A 24,440-nucleotide genomic window follows, 5' to 3' on the forward strand; every position below is an offset into this window, starting at 1 on the left:
GGAAAAAGTCAAACAAATTTAAAATATGTATCTTAGATCAATGATGAAGAATATAACAAGATAAAATAATTTAATAAATGCGCAACAATGATCTACACAATTTAAAAATATAATCTTTCATATTTAGCCCGTGTACACACTCATCACCTCGTGTACACGACTTTCAACACATTTCAATAATCACATTAATATCAATTTTAGGGAAAATTTCCCCCACACAAGGTTAGACAAGTCACTTACCTCGACTTGCTCCAATTTAACCAAGTATTATATTTTTTCCTCGATTTTTTCAACTCCGATCGACTCGTATCTAGTCATAATTAATTCGATACAGTCAACCAAATTTATAGAAATCAATTTCTTAAGGAAATATTACATTTTTCAATGAAATCCGAAATTAGCTCAAAATTTGCCTGTGGGGCCCATATCTCGGAATCCGGCAAAACTTACAAAATCCAATAACCCATTCAATTATGAGTCCAACCATACCAGTTTCACTCAAATCCGACTCTGGATCGACACTGAAATCTCAAAGATTCGTTTCTATGAGATTTCTAAAATTTTTCAAATTTCAATCTCAAAACACTAATTAAATGGTGAAAACAATGATATATTTGTATATGTTGACCAAATCCAAGTTAGAATCACTTACCCAAATGTTTTTCCTTGAAAATATATCAAATTCGCCTCTCCTCAAGCTCCAATTCGTCAAAAAGGCAAATTGGACGAAGTCCCCTGTTTTTATAACTTACAGATTTGTCAGGGAGCTCGATTTTGTCAGGGAGCTCGATCTTGACAGGGAGCTCGATTTTGTCAGCATTTCCAGCAAAAATATGGCAGCTGTTTAAGTCCCATTTTTGATCCGTTAACCATCTGAAACTCACCCGAGGCCCTCGGGACCTCAACCCAATACACCAACAAGTCCTAAAACATCATATGAACTTATTTGAAACCTCAAATCACATCAAACAATACTAAAATCATGAATCACACATAGATTCAAGCCCAATGAACTTTGAAACTTTCAATTTCTACAAACAACACCGAAACCTATCAAATCAAGTCTGATTAACCTCAAATTTTGTACGCAAGTCATAAATGACATAATGGAGTTATGAAAAGTTTCAGAATGGGATTTCGACCCCGATATCAAAATGTCAACTCCTCGGTCAAACTTCTCAAAAATTCAACTTTCGGCATTTCAAGCCTATTTCCACTACGGACTTCCAAATAAAATTTCAATCATGCTCCTAAGTCCAAAATTACCATACGGAGCTGTTGAAATTATCAAAATTCTATTTCGGGATCATTTGCACTTAATTCGATATCCGGTCACTATTTGAACTTAAACTTTAAATGTTTCAATAAAATTCCATATCTCGGGCTAGGGACCTCAGAATTTGATTCCGGGCATACATCCAAGTCCCAATTCACGATGCGGACCTACCGGAACTGTAAAAATACTGATCCGAGTCCGTTTGCTCAAAATGTTGACCAAAGTCAACTCATTTGTATTTTAAAGCTCTAATTCATATTTTAATCCATTTTCACATAAAAACTTTCCGAAAATATTTTACGGACTGCGAACGCAAGTCGAGTAATGATAAATAGTGCTCAGATCACAGAATTAATCATTAAATTTAAAGATGATATTTTGGGTCATCACACCTTACCTGTACTTTTTTTTAAACTGCCTCTTTGAATGTTGAGACGTTCCTTTTGATAAAATAAAAGAATCAGTTTCCTAAAAATCGTTAAAATTTATCTTTGCCATTATTTATACTGAATTATTCTTTTCTACAATCAAATTAATAAAAAATTATGTTCCGCGATTATGACATATAATGAAACCCTCGAGCAAAATGATCCGGACTACAAAGAGTACGACAAGAGTATGATGCCCTAGAACATACTGCAAGAGATTGAACAGTTAGAAAGCCAAAAGAAGCCTAACCTTGAAGAGACATAGGTGATCAATCTGGGAAGTGAAAATGATGTAAAAGAGACTAGAATCAGCATCCATTCGAAGGCAGAACAGAAGGAAGAATTGATAGATCTCCTCCGACAATATATCGATGTGTTCGCCTGGTCGTATGACGACATGCCAGGACTAAGTACATACATCATCTCGCATCGATTTCCTACCGATCCTGCCAAGCCACCAGTCAAGCAGAAATCTAGAAACTTTAAGCCAGATTTGAGTCTAAGGATAAAAGAAGAAGTCACCAAATAGATATAAGCAAATGTAGTAAGGGTCACCAATTACCCTACCTGGTTGGCGAACATCATACCGGTGCCGAAAAAGGATGGGAAGATTAGGATATGCGTAGACTATCGAGATCTCAACAGAGTCAGTCTCAAGGACTAGTTTTCTCTGCCAAATATCCGCATCCTTATCGACAACTGTGTGAAACATAAATTGCAATCATTCGTGGATTGTTTCGCTGGATATCACCAGATCCTGATGCACGAAGAAGATGTAGAGAAGGCAGCATTTACCATGCCATGGGGATTTTATTGCTACAAGGTCATGTCGTTCGGTCTTAATAATGTCGGTGTCACCTACATGAGGGTCATGACGACCTTTAATGACATGATCCATAAGGATGTCGAAGTATATGTGGACGACATCATCATAAAATCTCAAAAGAGTGCGGATCATTTGAGTGATTTGAGGAAGTTCTTTGAGCGGTTGCTAAGGTACAATTTGAAGTTGAATCCTGCGAAGTGTTCATTTGGGGTTCCTGGAGGAAAACGGTTGGGTTTCATCGTCAACAGAAAGGGGGTAACTGGACCCCTCAAAGATCAAGGCTATTCAAGACTTGCCTCCTCCCAAAAGCAAGAAGGACGTGATGAGCTTCCTTGGAAGATTGAATTACATCAACAGGTTCATAGCCTAGTCAACAGTAATCTGTGAACTAATTTTCATGTTATTGAAGAAAGATGCCACTGCGAAATGGACGGAGGAATGTCAGAAAGCTTTCGACAGAATCAAGGAGAATTTATCTAGTCCATCAGTGTTGGTTCTTCCTAAACCTGGGAAGCCACTACTATTGTACTTGTCCATAATAGACAATACATTCGGATGCGTGTTGAGACAACACGACGAGACCAGAAAGAAGGAGCAAGCTATTTACTACCTGAGCAAGAAATTCACACGATACGAGGCCAGATAAACCTTGTTGGAGTGAACATATTGTGCTTTGACTTGGATCGCTCAGAAGTTAAGACATAACCTATCGGCATATACCACATATCTTATATCCCTACTCGACCCGCTCAATTACATCTTTCAGAAGCCGATATCTACGAGAAAGTTAGCTAAGTGGAAGATTCTTGTCAGTGAGTTCGGCATTGTGTATGTGACGTGGAAAGCTACGAAAGGAGAAGCATTGGCCAATCATATCGCAAAAACATCGGTGGACAATGACTACATGCCACTTAGCACATATTTCCCAGATTAAGAGGTGATATTCGCTGGGGAGGACATTTCAGAGTCATACCCAGGGTGAAAGATGTTTTTAGATAGAGCTGTAAATTTCAAGGGAGTGGAAATTGTGGCAGTCCTAATCTCCAAATTAGGACAACATTATCCGGTCTCATCTAAGATACGGTTCCTATGTACAAATAATATGGTAGAATATGAGGCATGCATCCTTGGGATTAGGATGGTAGTCGATATGAGCATTAAGAAACTTTTGATCATAAGAGATTCTGATTTGCTGATCCATCAAGTTCAGGGTGAATGGACCACCAAGAATGTCAAGATTCTTCCTTACCTACATTGTGTAAAGGAATTACGTAAGAAGTTTACCAAGATCATATTCAAGCATGTCCCCAGAATTCATAATGAATTTGTTGATGCTCTTGCAACACTGTCATCCATGATTCAGCGCCCTGACAAGAATTACATTGATCCCATAGAGATAGGAATCTGGGATCAGCATGCATAATGCTTCCATGTACATGAAAAGCCAGATGGCAAGCCATGGTACCTTAACATAAAAAGGTTCCTCGAGGCAAGAGAATATCCAGAAAGTGCCACTAACAGTCAGAAGCGAAAATTGAGGAGACTAGCAAATTACTTTTTCCTTAATGGGGAAGTCCTGTATAGGAGGACCCCCGAACTTGGGTCAGTTAAGGTGTGTAGATGTTGCAGAAGCAATAAGGTTATTGGAGGAAATACATGCATGAACGTGTGGGCCTCGCATGAACGGTTTCACTTAAGTCACAGAAGACTCCTAAAGCCAAACTACCAAACTTTCAGCTACTCTTTGGTTAATCAACCAAAAATAAGGTAATTTTCTTTTAATTCTACCTTTTTCCAAGATTGTTAGTTATGGAAAGAGCTAAACTTTTTCTGTATTTCTCTCCCTCTTTCTTTCGATTTCAGTTTTAAATTCAGTATTGAATTAGCTGCTAATTTATTTAGTATTTGAATAACCAGAGCACATAATTCAATTATGTCAAAATTTCATATTTGTCAAAAAACAAAGTTAAACTTTATGTGTATAAGCTTAAAATTTCAGACCTTATTTTTCATGTGTGTTTTGAAGTGTCTTATTGTTAAAATTCAATTGTTTTTCTATGATGTATAAATTGTGGTGTTGATGATAAGTTTTAAAGACTTTATTGTGACAAAAATCAAAGTCGCCATTGGAGGATCTTGAAACTTGAAACTCATAAATTGGGTTTGTAGAGTTTGTAGTTATCTTGATCGGATTCTGACTAGAGTATATTCGAAATGTTAATTGGAGGATGTGATTATATTGTGAGTCAATTTGGTGGATATTTTGGAGTAAATTTTTAAAACTTGGGTTGAAATTGAGCTGCAGAGAAGATAGATTTGTATTGTATTTCAAAATTGTATAGTATACTATTATGGTATGCAATAATTAATTTAAGAGTATAGAAATAATTAAAACAGTATACTACAATTTATTTTTGAAAGAATGAATCAATTCTCTATGATACACTGACAAAATATGTTATATACCATGTGCATATTATAAAAGATTAATAAGGTTTTTTAAAAGAATAAACCAGTCATGTATGATACCCTCTGAGTATATGATATATACCTTGTTGGTATCACAGAGGCTTGGGTATTTATTTTGGGAAAAATGAACCAGACCTCTATGATACCCTGTCAATATATATATATATATATATATATATATATATATATATATATATATATATATATGGGTACGACGTGGCTTAGTGTATTTATTGAAGCAATGCATTAGGCTTCTATAATACCGTGTTAGTATATGATATATATCATGTGGGTGCAGAGAACTGAGTGTTTATAGGAGGAATGAACCAAACATTTATGATAGCCTGTCAATATATGGTATATATTATACAGGAATCATAGAGATATAGTGTATTTTTGGAAGGAATGCATCAGACCTCTATTTGATACTGTGGTAGTATATGATGAGTAGTCGTTTGTCGAAAAAATGAACTAGTCCTCTATGATACTCTATCAGTATATGATATATGTTATTTTTGATATACCTTGAATAACTGATTTTTGTTAATAATAAATATATGAAAAAAATAAAAAGAAATAAGATGTGCTATTTTAGTTTATCTTCTTTTTTATATATAGTGAAAAAAAAGGAGAAAATAAAAAGAAACAAAATAAAGGAGCAAAAAATGTGTAGAATTAGATTATGAAACAATAAAAAATAAGGAAAATTGAAAATAATAATAAATGAAATTAGAAAAGGAGGAAAAAAAAAAGAAAAGGAAAGGAAAAAAAAAGACAAAACATGTATAAGTTGTTTTAATAAGTGATTTACAGAAAAGAAAATGAGAAAGAAGACAAGGTAAAATATATCAGTTATATTAAAAAGAAGATAAACAAATATTTCCTGTAGCAATTATCTTTTATTATTAAAAAGAAGAAAAAAGAGCAAAATTAAAATTAGATTATGTGTACGGAAATAAAAGAAAAATAGTTAAATAAAATTAGAAAATGAGCATGAAATAAAGAAAATGAACAAAAAAGAAAAAGGAGAAAAAAAGAGCCGAAATTGAGTATGGAATCAGATTATGGTGAAAAATAATAATATGATTGGGATAATAACTAAATGAATAGAAAAGGAGAAAAAAGCAAAAAATAAAGAAAAAAATGAGAAAAAGAAAAGGAGATAAAAGAGGCAATTACCCACAAAATCTACACATAGTAGGAAGGATAATTAATTTGATGGGTAGAAAAACATATGGGTAGGCAAGGGTAATTAGTTTAGTATTTGTGAATAAAACTATAAAACTCCTTTTTTTTTTAAAGGGTGATGTCTGTACCGGACCTTCACTAATTATTTAAACAAATGCTTTCATTTCAATATTCTTGCCAATATATCTAAACAATGCTTCATTGCCATCAAACATTCTAACGGAGAACCTAATTAGCGAACCAAAACCTTTGACTGACAGAATTCACAGGGAAAAATCAGGCCGTGCGGAAAACATAACTTTAATCTGGAATTGCAAAATTTACCGGCCTGGTAGGAGCAAACTAATATCTAATTCTGTAATTTTGACCTACACAAGTACCATGGTCTTTTCTTTTGAATCAGTAACAGCATCTTTCAAACATGATCTCATAACATCACGCAGTTTGGAACAAGCACCAAGGCATAGCTCCACTGCCTGCATTTAAAAGATCAAAATAATAGTTATGCCTAGCTCCAAAAATGTGTCAGGATCATATCGGTGAACCTTTTAAAAATAATTTAAGTAGCTCGCTGGGAAATTTACAGTTAAGAAGGAGAACAAATAGCTAAGAGACAAATGTGAAGTGCAATCTCTAGTCTGTACATGAAAATATTAAACAAAATGAGAGGTAGCAGGCAACATATTTTAGTAATCTAAATGAAACTGCCCAGCAAATAGCATACCTCATTAGTCTTTGGTGTTGACCATTCTCCAGTTATACACAGTTGAGTGACCTCATTACGTGAAGTGCATAACCATAGCCTCGGAGGAACGGATAACTCGATATACCACGGACAGGATAAACCATAACCAAGGCACAATCAACCATTCAACCTCCCAAGAACCCTCTCGCTTGACTTTCGCCGCAAGACCCAAATAGAAACGCATCAGGTGCGCAAATAACCAACATATACTATACAAAGCCTAAGAAGGAGCCATCTAGATACTCGACTGATAGCTGTTATTGTAGGCGAACTCTGTGAGCGGTAGAAGTTGCTCCCATGAACCCCCAAAATTAATAACAAAGGCACCTAACATGTCCGCTCGGACTGTTTGTCTGTCTGGGGATAAAATGTTGTACTCAGCTCTACTTGTGTGCCTAATTCCCGTTGCACTTCTCTCCAGAAATGCGATATAAACTGACTGCCTTGATTGGAAATAATAGACACCGGCATGCCATGTAGGCGGACAATCTCCCGAATATAAATCCGAGCTAACTGCTTTGAAGAGTATATAGTCATGACTAGGATGAATTGTGCAGACTTGGTCAGTCTGTCTACAATGACCCATACTGGATCAAATCTCCTCAAGGTGTGTGGTAGCCCAACAAAATAATCCACGGTGATACGCTCCCACTTCAACTCTGGAATATCAAGTATGTGAAGCAAGCCGCCAGGACTCCGCTGCTCGTATTTCACCTGCTGACAGTTCAAACACCAAGCCACATACTCCACAATTTCTTTCTTCATTCTTATCCACCAATAGTGTTGCCTCAAGTCTTGGTACATCTTCGCGACACCCGGATGAATGGAATACCGCAAACTATGGGCCTCATCAAGAATCAAATCACGCAACCCATCCACATTGGGCACACAAATCTGGCCCTGCACCCTCAACACCCCAACATCTCCAATAATCACATCCTTAGTATCATCGTGCTGCATCGTGTCCTTCAGGACAAGCAAGTGGGGATCATTATACTGACATGCCTTGATGCGATCAAACAAAGCAGACCGAGAAACCAAACAAGCAAGAACTCGGCTAGGCTTTGAAATATCAAATCTCACAAATCTGTTGGCCAAGGCTTGAACATCCAATGATAAAGGTCTCTCCCCAACTGATATAAAAGAATGACTACCCATACTCTCACCTTTAATACTCAAGTCATCGGCTACCACATTACCCTTCCCGGGATGATAAAGAATGGTGATATCACAGTCCTTAATTAACTCCAACCATATCCACTACCTCAAGTTCATATTCTTTTGAATAATCGAGTGCTATAAACTTCTCTGATTTGCGAATACCTCACAAGACACGCCATAGAGATAATGCCTCAAAATCTTCATTGCTGAACAATGGCTGCCAACTCTAAATCATGAACAAGGTAGTTATTCTCATGGGGCTTCAACTAACGAGAAGCATAAGCAATCACTCTACCCTCCCCCATCAATACACACCTAATGCCAATCTGTGAAGCATCACAATAAACTATATAAGAACCCGATGTTGAAGGAAAAACCAAAACTGGAGCTACGGTCAAGGCATTCTTGAGCTTCCGAAAGCTCACCTCACACTTGTTAGACCACCTAAATGGCATTCTTCTGAGTCAATCTAGTCAAAGGAGCTGCGATGGATGAGAAACTCTCCACGAATCAACAATAGTACCCAAACAAGCCTAGGAAACTCCAGATCTCAGTAGATGTAGAAAGTCCGGGCCAACTATGCACTGCCTCTATCTTCTTCGGATCCATCTTGATCCCCTCACTGAACACTATGTGTCCCAAGAATGCTATTGAATTAAGCCAAAACTCAAACTTGGAGAATTTAGCATAAAGTTGTTTCTCCCTCTAAGTTGGAGCACAACCTTAGATGTTGCTCATGATCCTCCCGACTGCGAGAGTAAACCAATATATCATCAATAAATACAATGATCAAGGAATTGGGATAAGGCTGGAACATATTGTTCATCAAGTGCATGAAAGCTGATGGGGCATTGGTAAGCCCAAAAGACATCACCAGAAACTCATAATGACCATAGCGGGTCCTAAAAGTCATCTTCGGGATATCTGAAGCCCCAATCTTCAATTGATGAAACCCTGGCCTCAAGTCAATCTTAGAGAACATCCTAGCACCATGATGTTGATCAAAATCATTAATACACGGCAGTGGGTACTTGTTCTTGACTGTAACCCTATTCAGCTGCCTATAATCAATACACATCATCATAGAGCCATCTTTCTTCTTCACAAATATAACTAAAGCATCCAAGGTGACATACTAGGCATGATTAACCCTTTAACAAGAAACTCCTGAAGTTTTTCCTTTAATTCCTTCAGCTCCATTGGTGCCATACGATACAAGGGGAATAGAAATTGGCTGAGTATCCAGCACCAAGTCAATACCAAAATCGATATCCCTATCAGGTGGCATACCCTGTAGGTCTACTTGAATAAATCTGGAAACTCGCTCACTATAGGAACTGACTCAACGGTATGAGGATCCTTTCTCCACCATCTGTTATGCCTTCAGGAAAGACACCACCCTACTAGGAATATACTCCAAAGTAACCCTCCACTCAATCTCGGTAACGCCGTCATATCCAATATCTTCGTCTTCGCGTGACAATCAACAATAGAATGTATGGTGACTACCAATCCATGTCCAAAATAACATCAAAATCCACCATATCGAGTAACAGAAGATCCACTCTAGTCTCATAACCTCATATCATAACCAAACAAGAACGATATACACGGTCTACCACAATAAAATCCCCAACCAGCGTAGACACATAAACATGAGCACTCAAAGAGTCATGTGGTATAACCAGATATGGAGAAAAATAAGAGGATACATACGAGTAAGTGAAACCGGGATCAAATAAGATTGATGCATCTCTATGACAGACCAGAACAATACTTGTGATGACAGCATCAGATGCTACAACCTTATTCCTACAAGGAAAAGCATAGGAACGAGCATGATATCCACCTCTAGGATAATCTATACCTGTTCGATCTCCATCTCTAGCTAGCGGTACAAGTGAATTGGAAATTAGAGTAGCAACCATAACTTGTGAACCCTACATACCCTATGTAATCTATGGAACCTGTGGAGCCTGTGAAGTTGCACCTCTCTTGAGTCTGGGACAGTCCCTCCCCATATGTGTGGTATCACTACACTCCAAACAAGCTCTCGGTGGGCGTGGCTGCTAAAACTGACCCTGGCTTGGTCGGCTAGACTGATTACTGAAGGCACCTTGTGTAGAAGGTACATTGGAAAATGGCTGTGCATAATGGGCGACCCGAGACCTCGGAATAGCAGGAACACTCCGAGTAGATGGAAGTGCTGAATGAACTGGACGACTCACATACCCTCTACCATGATGGACTGAAACTGTAGTGTGTGCACCACTAGATCCTCCAGAACCTTGAGGCCTATTAGCCTCCCTGTCCTCAATCTCTTGGCCCCGCATACGCCCCAATATGTGTGCGATCTCCATAACCTGTTGAAATAGAGTGTCCGTATCCAACTCATGATCCATGCTGAATCTAATACCATAATTGAGCCCCTCGATATATTGGCGGACTCGATCTCTGACTATAACAACTAAAGTCGGTGCATGACAAGACAACTCACTGAACCTGATAGCATACTCACACACCGTCATAGTCCCCTAACACAACTGCTCAAACTCTATGCATCACGCGTCCCGAAAAGTTTATGGAACGACCTCCCTAAAAAACATATCTGAAAATTGAGTCCAAGTGAGTAGGTCTACATTAGCTGGACTATCCTCCTCGTAAGCCTACCACCACCTATATGCTGCTCTCGATAGTTGAAATATAGTAAAAGCAATTTCGTTCACCTCCACAATGCCCATGGTGCAGAGAATACGGTGGCACCGGTAAAACAAAACCCGCGCATCCCCATTACTGCACCATTGAAAGTAGGAGGAACATACTTCTTGAACCTCTCAAGTCTTCTCTGCTCCTCCTCAGATTCCTCTGGCTTGACCTCAGGCTGAACCGGAATAACGAGCTGAACTGGTATAGCACCCGGAACCTGACAAACATGAACCCGCTACTATGGAGTGCGGGTGGCGGGATACTGTGCTCCTTCCCCAGTCTGAGATATATTTGTGCAACTGGGATCAACCCTGCCTGAGTTAGTAAGCCGAACTTACTCAGGAAAGGAGCCAAATTCTCCTAGAGTCCTGGGGAAGCAACATGCACCTCAGGGGCATGCTCCCCAAAATGAGCTACTGGTGGCTCCTCAGATACTTCCCTGGAAAGTGCTCTAGCTGTAGCACGTGCCCCTCTGCGACCTCTGCCTCTGCCCCTGCCCCGACCTCTAGCAACACCGATACCGGGGGAGATGTCATTTGTGACTGCAGTTCAAGTCCTCACCATATGTGAGAGAATAAAAAGACAAAGGTTTAAATTACGAAATCAAAGAATCGCATGACAAGGAATGAAAGAAGTGAAGTTTCCTACTAGTTCTGTAGCCTCTCGAAGATAAGTACAGACATCTCTGTACTGATCTGCAAGACTCTACTAAACTCGCTTATGACTCGTAGCACATGTGAACCTAGAGCTCTGATTCCAACTTGTCACGATCCCAAAATCCCACCTTAGGTAGTCGTGATGGCACTTAATCCCTATGACTAGGTAAGCCTAACATACATTGAGAATTTAATAGAATTACAACTAAGAAGATAAATTTAAACAGATAACTCTCATAATGAAACCAAATGGTACGATAGTCATAATATTCCCAAAATCAGTGGATCTGAGTCATAAGCTATAATAATCATATGCTAGAATCTCTAAAACGACATTATTCGAATACAAAAGGTATAGTAGCATAAGAACTCTAGAAGGCGATTCTGAGACCTGTGAGAGTCGAGCAAGTATATCTTGGAGTCTCCCCACAATCTAGGTCAGATATCACTAAAGTCTAGAATGAGGAGATTTACTTAGATCTACACAAAAATGTATAGATGTGTAGTATGAATACACCACAATGATACCCAATAAGTATCAAGCCTAACCTCGGTAAAGTAGGGACGAGGCCAGGTCAAGACACCTACCAGATATAAAAAAACCCGAACAAAATAACAATATAATCTAATACGAGAAAACAATAGATAAATGACAACAAAACAGTGTGATGATATAAGGCGAACAACGAAATTTAAGGCAATAAAGGACAACAAAGAATGAGCATATGGTAAGAATAACAAGTAATCAAATACACTCAAAATACAAGTAAAACAAATGGAGGAATAACAATACCCATTCAATCAACAAGCCTTTTAAACATCGAGTTTACAACAAAACTCACAACCGAGGTACCACACATCATTTCCATGTTTCATAAATCACAGTCACAATCTTCATTATGTCGCCGCATGAGCCTTGCATTTATATTTTTAAAACATGTTTTTCCGAAATAGCTACACGCGCTTTAGCCCCCTTATCTCACCGCGTAGCTTCAAGTAATTTCGTTACCTGCAACACGCGTATCAATCTTACCTTATCTCGCTGCATGCACATAAACCCCTTTCCTTATAAATCCGCATGCGCATCAATATCACAACACAATAATTAACTCGCACCACACATGCCAATATGCCACAACATTGCCAAAATCAACAATACCAATATTACCGCAACACGTAGACCACGACTAAACCACAATATGTACAAGAATCTCAATAACAATAAAAGGAACGAGAAATAACTCAACAAGAATAATGTGCCAATAACCAACAATTTCGACAACACTTGTGTTAACAACTTTCAATAACTACAACTTCAACACCCGCAACAAAGGTATTTCCACAAAAAGGGCAACTTCAAATCCTAATGTATAACCTAACCTTAACAATGAAAGAGATAACATGAAATGATAATTACAACTAAATGTATGAAAATAACTCGACAATGGAGAGAGTGGCATGTGACAACAACTACTAATAATTGCAAATAAGGCAAAACTCGACAATGGGAACTAGAACATGTAATAGAAACTTCAATTAAAAACACGTAAGAAATAATTGACAACGAAATGGTAGAACAAATGATAATGACTTCATTTAAATGCATATAAGTAATCTAAGGGTCTAAACTGGTCAAAACCCACATTTAAGCCCGTCCACACACTCGTCACCTCATGTACATGTATTTTACAATTATAAAATAGTGAAAACAAACTGAAATCCTAAGGGGCAGTTCCTCCATACAAAGTTAGGTAAGATACTTACCTCAAACACGCTAAATCAATCCACTAATAAGCCATTTCCACGCAAATCCAACTCCGAACGACTAGAATCTAACCAAAATATCTTCATACCATAAATAAAAGCCATAGGATACAATTTCAAACAATAAAGATTCGATCTTAAATGAAAATGAATAAGTCAACTCAAAACGTCAACCCTGGGATCGCGCCTCAAAACTCGATAAACTCACAAATTCCCAATACCATTTCTGATACGAGTCCAAGCATACCAAAATCATCCAATTTCGATCTCAAATCGACCTTCAAAACCTCAATTTTTGGGTAATTATTTTACCCAAACCTCCAATTCCTCCAATTCAAATCACCAAATAAATGATAAAAACAAGGATGGAATCAATAAAATATGGACAAATCTGAGTCTATAACACTTACCCCAATCCAAATCGTGAAACTCCCCTCCAAAATCGCCAAAGACCGAGATGTCTAATTCAAAATGTGATAAATGAAACCAAACCCTCGACCAAGCTATATCTGCCGAGGTATTTTCGCACCTACGGCCCAATGGTCGCATTTGCGACTCCGCACCACGGAAAAATCATCGCAGGTGCGGCTTTCACTTAAGACTAGAGATTTCCGCTTCTGCGGTCATATCATGCACATGCACTTCTGCTTTTGTGGAGAATACCCTCAGCAGCTCCCACTTTTGCTACTGTAACCCAACGTCCGCATCTAAGGGCTCGCAGATGCGGAAGAACCTCACACCTGCAGTCCTTGCTCGACCATCCTAGTTTTGCTTTTACAGATAAAACTTACTTTTGCAGTTGTGCACCTATGCTCCTATGATCGCACCTGCGGACCCAGCTCCCCTGGCCAATCTTTGCATCTGCAGCCATATAGCTGCTTCTACGGCACCGCACTTGTAGATAGCCCCTTTGTAGGTGCGATTGCATTAGAACTAGCAGTCATCACCAACTTTACTAAGTCCAAAATGATCCGAACTCGATCCGAAACATCCTCGAGGAACCTGGGACCCAAACCCAATATACCAACAAGTGCTAAAATATAATACGAACTTGCTTGAAGCCTCAAACCACATCAAATAACATCAAAACTATGAATTAATGACCAAATCAAAATAGAATTTCTAAGAACTTTCAAATAGAAACCGAGCGCCCGATTCAAACCTAACCAATCCGGAATGAACCCAAATTTTACACACAAGTCCCAATTGCCAAAACGAACCTATTCCAACTTCCAAAACTGAAATCCAACCTTGATAAGCCCAAAGTCAACTCCCGGTTAAACCTATGATTTTCTAAACCTCAAAATTGACAACATAAATTGCCAACTTAATGTTATACTAGTTTCTAGTGCTATTAAAGCCAATGAAGATTTTAGTGGTGAGAGCTCTGATGGTTGTGGGAAGATGATGATTGAACCGGAGGGTGCGGCGGGCAAAGAAGATGGCGGAGGGGGATGATTGAAAATAGTTCTTTTTCTTTTCATTGTTTGCTCAAAATGCATTTGAAATTATTTGGTAACAAAAGTCACATGTCTTTGTTCCATTTGTTACTTTGCCACATAAGCAGTATATGAATTACTCTCTTTTCATATTTTTGACCGATGAGAATTCTGTGTTTGATGTTCGGCCCAAAATACATATATTTAACTATTATTACCTCACATTATCGTACTTTTAATCATCTTTTGAGTATTAATTATATTACTTTGTGCTTAATATTATATTTTAACTGTGTAGAAATAAAGCGGTATGAAAATAAAAAGATTTGGAGAAAAATTAAATAAAACGCGGAAGAAAAAGAAAAGAAAATAAAAAAGGAGACAAAGGGGGGGACACCCTTTGGTTTTTGTCCCCTCAAGTGAAGGACAAGAAAAAAGGAAATAAGCAACAATGAAAGAAGGCATCTAACGCAACGAAAAACTTACTAGATTTAGCTCCAGGGCCTGCGCTAGGCATTGCCCTAGACACTCGAAGCGGGGACTTGTCCTATTTCACCCGGGATTTAGTTATTTTGGCCCTACACACCCCCAACTCGTATAAAAGGGGTCCTAAATCTATTTTGGAGGAGGAGAATAATTTTAGAGTAACTTTTGACCATAGGAGAGAACGCTTTTGAGAACAATTTTTGACAAAGGGAGAGGATGTTTTTGAGAGTAAAACACAAACACAGAGCCGCCGTAGAGGCCTCAATTCATCAGATTCCATATTTCTTCCGCCAAACATAGTAATTTTTATCTTTATTTGTATGATTTATTGTTTGGCTACTATGTCTATGTGGAGCTAAACTTCACGTTCTAGGGTTGTGGTTATTTCATGACAATTTTTATTCGAATATTGATTTTGATTTCATAGTTTATCGCATTGGTTTATTTATTCAATCTTGCGCTTAATTATTTGATTGCTTGATCACCAATTGAATACTATATACGAATCTTGAATTGAACTCGAAAGTGGAAATTTTAGATTGCACATAGGATTGATTATAGCATGTTCTTGAACCTGGGCATCGGGGAACAGATTCACGTTTAGGATAGACATATACCTAATTGCCTTGTTTAGTTGATGTACATGAATTATAAATGCATTCTTGCTAGTTCTAAGTCCATAGACATATAGGCGTTAGGTTAGCTTGAATAGGCGGATAAGAACTCGACAGATTCTTATGAGCAATATTAACCCTGTCAACCAATAAGCTAGATGAATTAGTTAGTCAATTCAATTGAAGAATACAATAGGAATGTTAGATAACCCATAACCCTAGATCGTTTTCATTACATTGATACATAAAAATCTATTCTTCCTTTGTTTAGAGTTCTTTATTTATTTTCTTTTTATTTTAATTAGTTTAGAATCAAATACTTCTAGGTTTAATTCTTGTTTAGATAATTAGGATAGTCTAATTTAGTTAATAGTTAATCACAAGTCCTCGTGGGTTCGACATCCGACTTCTAGTCACTTTATTACTTGACGATCGCGTATACTTGCGTGTGCGTTTGGCCGCAACAAGTTTTTGGCACCGTTGCAAGGGACTTAGAATTAGCATATTTTCTAGATTAGACTTTATTTTCGCAAATATACTACTAGGCTATTTGCCTAGTAGCTAATATATAATAATAAAATCCCAAAATGGGTCCAAGTCTTAGAAATTGAGCAACTACAAGCTGAAAAGAGCATACTAACGCTACCTATAACAAGTGTAAACTTAGAATGTAAACTAACTATAACATATTCCAAATATCTCCACGTAATAATGTTGCAAATGTATCCATATGCTAGTTGCAAAAACTCCAAAGTAGCACCTACAAAGCTCTGACCAGGCGCCAATTTTTGCAATCCAAAGGACAAGGCATGAATGAATACAATATTGCACCACCACAACATAGAGGAGATCATAAAATCTGTTAAGAAGAACCTGCAACATGATACAAGGCTCATCAAGAAATAGTCTTCACGAACAAGACCCCAGTTATCTTTGACCTAGTTGTGCAAGACCATATACACATAACACCCTTGCACACTTATTGTTAAACGTCACAACTGAACAATTGGGTAGCACCTTCCCATATGTTGTCATAACATTCCCAGAAAGAGCATTGTACAATGCTAATACCACTGACAGATGATACAACACCACATAGTACGTAAGCTATCCAAAACAGTTAACCAATATGAATGGTAGCCTTCCAGCATTCACATGAATGAGACCCAATATATAGCCATGCATGCCCAGAATAGTCCAATACTCAGACCTGTTGCCAGAATCAATCACACATATAGTCATATATGATATGTTACTTTGCAACATCACATAAAGACTACAAAAATGCCTACTTGTAATAGGGATTCCACATAGTGTCAAACCACCTCCAGGTTGAGCATGAGGCCATGCCGATACCACTGGATAGTAGTTCAACCCTCTATGGAAATCAGTAGAATAAAAGCAGTACAAAAGCAGGCAGTATGTTATGAAATCACCCATCAATCTGGAGCTTTTCTCTTTCCAACCCTAAACCTAATATAAGGGATTTGAGCCTTATCTAAATTGATTAGTTTCTTTCCTGCACTTGGTAATTGAGTAAATGATTGGAATGTTATTGTACCTGCAAAAGAAAATACAAGGTTAGCTAAAACATCTGCTACTGCATTACCCTTCCTTAACACATGTTGAAAGATCACATTGAATTGATCCTTCATCTCCTTAATTCTCTTTACTTCCTTACCTATACTCCAAGGTGCATCCCATTATCCATCAATAATCTTCTTTATCACCAACGAGTTTGTCTCAATGATAAGAGGATGAATCTGCTTATCCATATAGTAAGAGAGCCATTCAACAATTGCTTTTGCCTCAGCTACTACATTGGTTGACCACCCTATTTCTCCTGCCTTTGCATATACCACATCCCCAGCATCATTCCTCACACAAAATCCATATGAACTTGGTCCAGGGTTATCCTTAGAAGCACCATCAGTATTGCATTTAAACCATCCTTCATAATTTATCTACCATGTAACTCTTTTAGTAACAATGTAAGGTTTATATCCTTCAAAGAATCTGACCATGTCTGGACAAAGTAGAGGTATGTTAGGAAGCCAAGGATATCTAACTCTAGAAATATATTGCAGTGTTTTATTCACCTCATGTACTACCCTATGAAAAGATACTGCACCTCCTCCATGTTTCATTGTATTCCTTCTTTTCCAAAGTTCCCAAGTAATAATGGCTGGAGTTCCTTGGAATAATAGCCTGAGTTTAGCACAACAATAAGCACTCCACCATGCTCTAATAACCTGTTGAATTTGCACCAAATTCACCACCAGTCCTGCAGCTTGTAAGAACATCTTCCACACTCTACTAGCAGTATCACTTATAAGGAAGATATGCTGAAATGTTTCCTCTTGTGATGGTAGGAAGCACTAAAACTTAGAGACAGTTATATAGCCACCTCTCCTCCATAAATCATTAGTAGGCACCTACCCTTTCCATAGTCTCCATAAGAAGAAATATATCTTGAATGGTAAGCCCTTTGTCCATAGCAGCTTGTATTCTGGATTTGGTGGAGCCCTATGCCTTAATATTTTCCAAGCACTGCTTACTGTAAACTTGCATGACGGTGTTGGCATCCATTTAGGTGTGTCCCAATATTCATCAGAATTATCAAAGTGCACCTATTGACTTATATGCTCAACAATATCTTCTGGAAATTTCTGCTCTAAAATCTGATCATTCCACCCATCCTCATCTCTCAATTCTTCCATGTTATGTAAATCTTCATTAATATTGAACTCTAGAGGTACTATATGGACAAAAGTGAGTTGCTCTAGTGATGAGCACGCTTTACTTCCAAAAAAGAGGTTGTGAGTTCGAGTCACCCCAAGATCAAGGTAAGGAGTTCTTGGAAGGAGGGAGCCAAGGGTCTATCGGAAACATCCTCTCTACCCTAGGGTAGGGGTAAGGTCTGCGTACAAACTACCCTCCGCAGACCCCACTAGTGGGATTATACTGGGTTGTTATTGTTGTTGTTGAGGTACTACATGATACAATGCACCAAGGCCAGTCCAATTTTCATGACAAACATTAGTCTAACCCCTATTCATTTCCTACAATATTTCATGTTCTACCTCCTCTCTTGCCTCTATTATTTTCCTCCACATATGAGATAGCTCCCTAAATTGTACCATAGTAGGTAGCTCCTTCTTGCAATACTTATTCCATATGAAGTTAGACTACAAGGATTTTGATGTCCTAAATCTCTACCACAGCTTGGCAAACAGTGCCTTAAACACATCAAATAAGGATCTAAACCCTAGACCCCCCCCCCCCTTAGGAAGACATAGATTTTGCCACTTTGTCCAGTGTCTACTTCTACCCTCTTCTTTTGTACTCCAGAAGAATATAGCAAAGATCTTATGAAGGTGTTCAAGAATGTTATCAAGAGGGTCCAAGACTGAAAGAATGTGAGTAGGTAAGCTTTGCAACACTGTTTACCCAAAAAGCGGTCAACAATTGAATTTATACGCGGTTCTAAGGATACGTAGTATAACTTGGTACAAATTGTGAAATTATATAAATGAATATCAAAATTAATTATAAAAGAAATGAATGCAAATCGAATAAATTAATTAATCTAGGCCCTCAAGTTTGATCACCCACAAACTGAATGGAGAGTAATTGATATAAGAACAAAGTGATTAAAAATCAAAATTAGAAGAAAGGCATTATATTGCTTTATATTCTATGGATCTGAATCTCAATCAATCCCCACTTACAAATAATCAAACCCCCTTTATATAGTAGGAAAGTCCTATTCTTAATATAATTTCTAAATACAGTAAGGAATCCCATGATAGATTAATTAATTGACCCCTCCTTGATATGCACCAGGATTTCCGCCGAGATTCTCGTCCAATTGCTGATATTTTGATTTTTTATTTTTTGGCTCGATAAGCTCTCCTCAATTTTGGCCAATCTCGATCTTGATCGGTCTCGAACTTGCTTGATTTCTATCTTGGCCAATTTAGATTATGACCGGTATCGATCTTGCTCGATCTCGATGTTGGCCGATCTCGATCAGTCTCTAGATCACCAGCTCGGTGACCGAACTTTGCATTATGGCTCGATTCTACACGAGGCCGAACCTTGGTCTATCATATTCCAATCTCGATTAGTCATACAAAGGGCAAACTCAGTTTTGACCGTATACAGATAGTCCCCTCGTTTCTCAAAAAGAAGATGACGAGAAATGATATGAACTTCTAAACTCCGACTCGGTGGGTGACGACGTCAGCGGCGAGAATGATTATGATGTACGTGACAAACATTCCATCGGTCTAGTTACCAAGGTGTTAAATGCATGTCAGTCGTAGGTCAGCCACTACCAGTTCTGAACCTTCATTACCAAGCTATAAGTATTCAAACTTTCATATTCATTCAAATTTTTCACTCAAAGCTTCTTCTCTACTCTTGCATTTTCTTAATAAAATCCCATTGCTTCATAATTTTCACACCGCATACAACCCTAATTCTCTTTTCCCTTGTTCATCAATGGCAAAAACCTCCAAAATAGTGCTGCAAAAAGAGGGCGCTTCTTCATTACGACCCACCGGTGGTGAGGATGCGATAGAGCCTCACCCTGAGGAATTCGTTCTGGTAGGTTGCTCAACCATCATTGATTTTAAGGTCGAAAAATTCTATTTGGTACCAGGCCGATGTGAGCTGATCTTGAGGTACCAGTGTACAATCACCGAGAAAATCCTCGACAAAATAGAAAAATGAATGCAACTGGGGTGAAAAGCACGTGGTAGTCCCATCGCCTGAAGAATCTATTATTACCCATATAGAGGGGTTCTTAAGTTTTTATACTTATCCATTCACGTTGGGTCCCTTAGATCCTGTCATTGTCGCCTTGTGAATCAGATGAAGAGACCCCAATAGCAATCACGTGGATTAGTTTTCTTGAGCTACCACCTAACATTTTTGGTAAGTAGTTCATTTTTTCATTAGCTAGAGCTGTTGATAATCCACTTCATGTTGATTTAGCGTCACAAAATGGAACTAGACCAAGCTGTGCAAAAGTTAAAGTGGAGGTGAATTTGCTTGCTAAATTCCCTCAAAGAATCAAGATAGTGGAAGATGAAGATGAATTTGGGCCGGAGGAATACTAGTGGATTAAAATTAAATATGACTATCTACCAAAATACAGTAAGACATGCAAGAAACAAGGCATAATGAAGTATAATGTTGGGTCATTCACCCCGAATTACATAGGAAGTTTGATGATGCTGGTGAAGATCAAGGGAAGGCTAAGGAGGTAGTTGGTACTACAGCTGCTACCACCAAAGTTCTAACAAGTGGTAAAGTTCTAGGAAAGACAATCACAAATCTTGCCAAGCAAGAATGGATGCAAAGGAGAAAGAACGGGTACCAAATGGATAATTGGGTTTACATAATTACGGAAGCAAAGGAGCAAGAAGCTGACAATGGTGAGGGGAAGCACAAGGTTGACGTAGTTACAACAAATAACAAATTTGATGCACTTGAGGTTGAGGAAATTGATCCACTAGTGTTACAAATTACAAGTGGCAAGGATGATAGGAATTCAAAGGAGAAAGAGAGGTAACAAAAGATAAATGAGTCCAACAAGGAGAATGAGAAGCAGCAGTTGGAAAACTCAAAGAAATTTGGTCCAAGTCCTAAAGAAACCGGGATTACTAATGGTGAGGCTAAGGAAATCAACCCTAATCCTAGTGCTATAGGGACTGGGTGGAGATACAAAAAGGAAAGAACTGTTGGTTGGGTGCAAAGGAGATTTGGTGCTCCTACAGATGCTATTAATGTGACAACCAATTACTCTTTCCAAGAAATTCCCTCTCAAACGATGGGAAGTGATCTTAGGGAAGTTATTTCGACTGGAGCCACAAATGATGGGTCTGCTTTGTGGAGTGACGAATTTGAGTTAATAGAGGAGCATATGAGAACTAGTAATGCAGATAATGTCACCCCTCAAAGGGTGAATTTGCAGGTGAAGCTTGCTGATCTAGCTAAGGGTGATGCTACAGTAAACCCTAGTTCAAAAACTAGGGTTGAAGGATAATAATGCTTCATATGAACAACAAGCTATAGTACCAACTGGAGTTTATCAGGGTGCATCAAAAGAAGCAGGAAAGACTGTAGGAACAAGTGCAACAACTATTATTAAGATGCAGGGAAATGGAACAGTAAACCCTAGTGAAACTGGGGAGGTTTTATCTAATGTTGAAGGTGTTTCTGTGGGTATTTTATCTAGGGAACATATTGGTAATGTTGATGCAGAGGTGTTACAAGATACAGTGATGTCAGTTATTCAAACAATTGGTGGAAAACCTCTTGATTCCAATGGAACAATAACTTCTGCGCATATAGCTACAGTGAACCATAGTCTGGAATCCATCTTTGATTTGCAATTCAAAATGTCGCAGCAATCTATGGGAGTTGGAGATTAAAATGAAATTGTGATGAAGAAGACAAATGTAGATGAACCTCAGCAGACTATGGTACCGCATCAAGCATGTGCAATTCAGCTAAGTCCCATGGCTTGTGCTTCTAGAACTGGGCAACCATTGCAAATCCATCTCAACATTCCTTTGAAGTCTCCAATACACGTGTTACATGACATTGTAACATACAATGTCACACCTAAGGATATTCAATAGACAATAAATGATCATGAGCAATTTGAAGAAGAATGTGATGATGAATCAACAACAGGAAACTTTAAGGCAGTAGCAAGGGAAGCTGATTTATCTTCTAGGGCTAGAGATAAGAGTGGCAAAAAGGGAAGGAAACAAGGTCAAAACAAAGAGATCTCTCAACCTAAAAAATATTGCCTAGAAGGGTAGCCTCACAAACTAAATGATGATCAAGACTCTAATTTGGAACATAATGTCTGTCAATACACAGCAGGCCTTTCAGAGGGTGATCAATATGCAAAGAGAACATGGGTTTTTCATTGTTGCATTGATGGAACCATTTCAGAATTGTAGACATATTCAGAGATACAGAATAAGGTTAGGTATGGATGCTGTTATGTCAAATATTAATGGTAAAATTTGGTTGTTGTTTGATGTTGTGATTGAATGGGAGGTGTTAATAGACACTAAACAATAGGTTACCACTAGAGTGTATCACCAAGACATTGGCAAACACATTATGATGACTTTTGTGTATACTAAATATTTATCCTTAGAAAGACTTGAATTATAGGATAGCCTGTATTACTTGGCAAGTGATATGGAACTTCCTTGGATAGTTGGAGGAGACTTTAATTTTGTAATGAGTGAAGCTGAAAAGTTAGGTGGTCTACCAGTATATCTACCTGAGTATGAAGATTTTGTCTTTTGTGTGAACTCTTGTAGACTGTTTGATCTTGGATATAAAGGCATCCCCTTCACTTGGTGGAATGGTAAACCAAATTCTGAATGCATCTTCAAAAGGCTGGACAGGATCTTTGTAAATCTCCCATTTCAGAATCTTTTCCCAAGTATTGAAGTTGAGCATCTTATTAGGACATGCTCTGATCATGCCCCATTGTTGATGAGTTGTGGGGAAGAGGAAATGCAGTTTGTTAAACCTTTTAAGTTCCTTAGCTTCTAGATCAAGCATGAGACTTTCAAAGAGGTGGTAAGACAGAATTGGGTGGCAGACTTCATTGATGATAATTTTTAATGTTTAAATAGAAACTGAAGAGGGTGAAAACTGCCCTATCTCAATGGAGTAAGCTCGCATAAGGAGACATTTTCTAACAGATAGATATTAGAGAGGATATTGTCAGAGTGAAGGAGATGTTATTTGAAGACGATCCAACCATTGAGAATAGGATTGTCCTCCAAAAGGCACAAGATGAATTGACGAAGTATATTAGCATTGGGGAGCAGTATTGGAAGCAAAAAGAAAGTATGAACTGGTTTGCTGAAGGTGATAGGAACACAAGTTTTTTTCACAACCATGTGAATGGCAAGAGGCAGAAATTGCAGCTCAAAAGAATCCATAATGGAGATGGTGGTTGGTTGGAGTCTCAAGTTCTTATGGCTGATGCTGTAGTAGATATTTTCAAAAAATATTTCACACATGAAGGGGATCCTACAAGCTTTGAATTACTTAATAATGTGAACAATATGGTGACTATGGATCAAAACTTGGAGCTTTGTAAATTTCCTACAATCGAAGAAGTCAAGGGTGCAGATTTTGCATTAAGTGGAGATAGTGCCAGTGGCCCTGATGGTTTTACTGGATTGTTTTATCAACAATGTTGGGACATTGTAGGGTAGGACATCTTCAAGCTGCTGCTGGAGTTTTATGGAGGTATATCATTGTCAAAATCAATCACTCACACTAACCTTGTGATGCTGCCTAAGAAACCTCAAAAACAAACTTTTTCAGATTTAAGGCCTATAAGTCTAAGTAACTTCATCAATAAAGTGATCTTTAGGGTGTTACATGATAGGCTGGAAAACATCCTTCCTACTTTGATATCTTCTAACCAATCTGGATTTGTGAAGGGAAGGAGTATATTTGAAAATATTTTGCTCACATAGGAAATTATCACTGGCATACAATTGAGAGGGAAGCCTGCTAATGTTGTGATAAAACTTGACATGGCCAAGTCTTATGATAGGGTTTCGTGGAAGTACCTTCTTCATGTACTGAGAAAAATGGGATTTGCTGAACACTTTATCAACATGA

General features: G+C 38.1%; 1 protein-coding gene across 1 annotated transcript; it reads left to right on the plus strand.

Moving 5' to 3' along the window:
* Window positions 1-22,640: 22,640 nt before the first annotated feature.
* Window positions 22,641-24,025, plus strand: LOC107793013 (uncharacterized). The gene is made up of 3 exons (XM_075225184.1): window positions 22,641-22,841; window positions 22,962-23,321; window positions 23,504-24,025. Exons 1-3 carry the CDS (start codon window positions 22,641-22,643, stop codon window positions 24,023-24,025), a joined length of 1,083 nt encoding a protein of 360 aa, XP_075081285.1.
* Window positions 24,026-24,440: the final 415 nt, after the last annotated feature.

This window comes from Nicotiana tabacum, chromosome 2 (genome assembly GCF_000715075.1).
Source record: "Nicotiana tabacum cultivar K326 chromosome 2, ASM71507v2, whole genome shotgun sequence".
Lineage (NCBI taxonomy): Eukaryota > Viridiplantae > Streptophyta > Magnoliopsida > Solanales > Solanaceae > Nicotiana > Nicotiana tabacum.

What these genes read in the sequence shown, in the direction of transcription:
- LOC107793013 (XM_075225184.1), top strand. Translation starts at nt 22,641, where the DNA reads ATGTCTGTCAATACACAGCAGGCCTTTCAGAGGGTGATCAATATGCAA. An exon ending in ATGTTGTGATTGAATGGGAG is followed by an intron (nt 22,842 to 22,961) that starts GTGTTAATAGAC and finishes CTTGAATTATAG; the next exon opens with GATAGCCTGTATTACTTGGC. An exon ending in GGGAAGAGGAAATGCAGTTT is followed by an intron (nt 23,322 to 23,503) that starts GTTAAACCTTTT and finishes ATTTTCTAACAG; the next exon opens with ATAGATATTAGAGAGGATAT.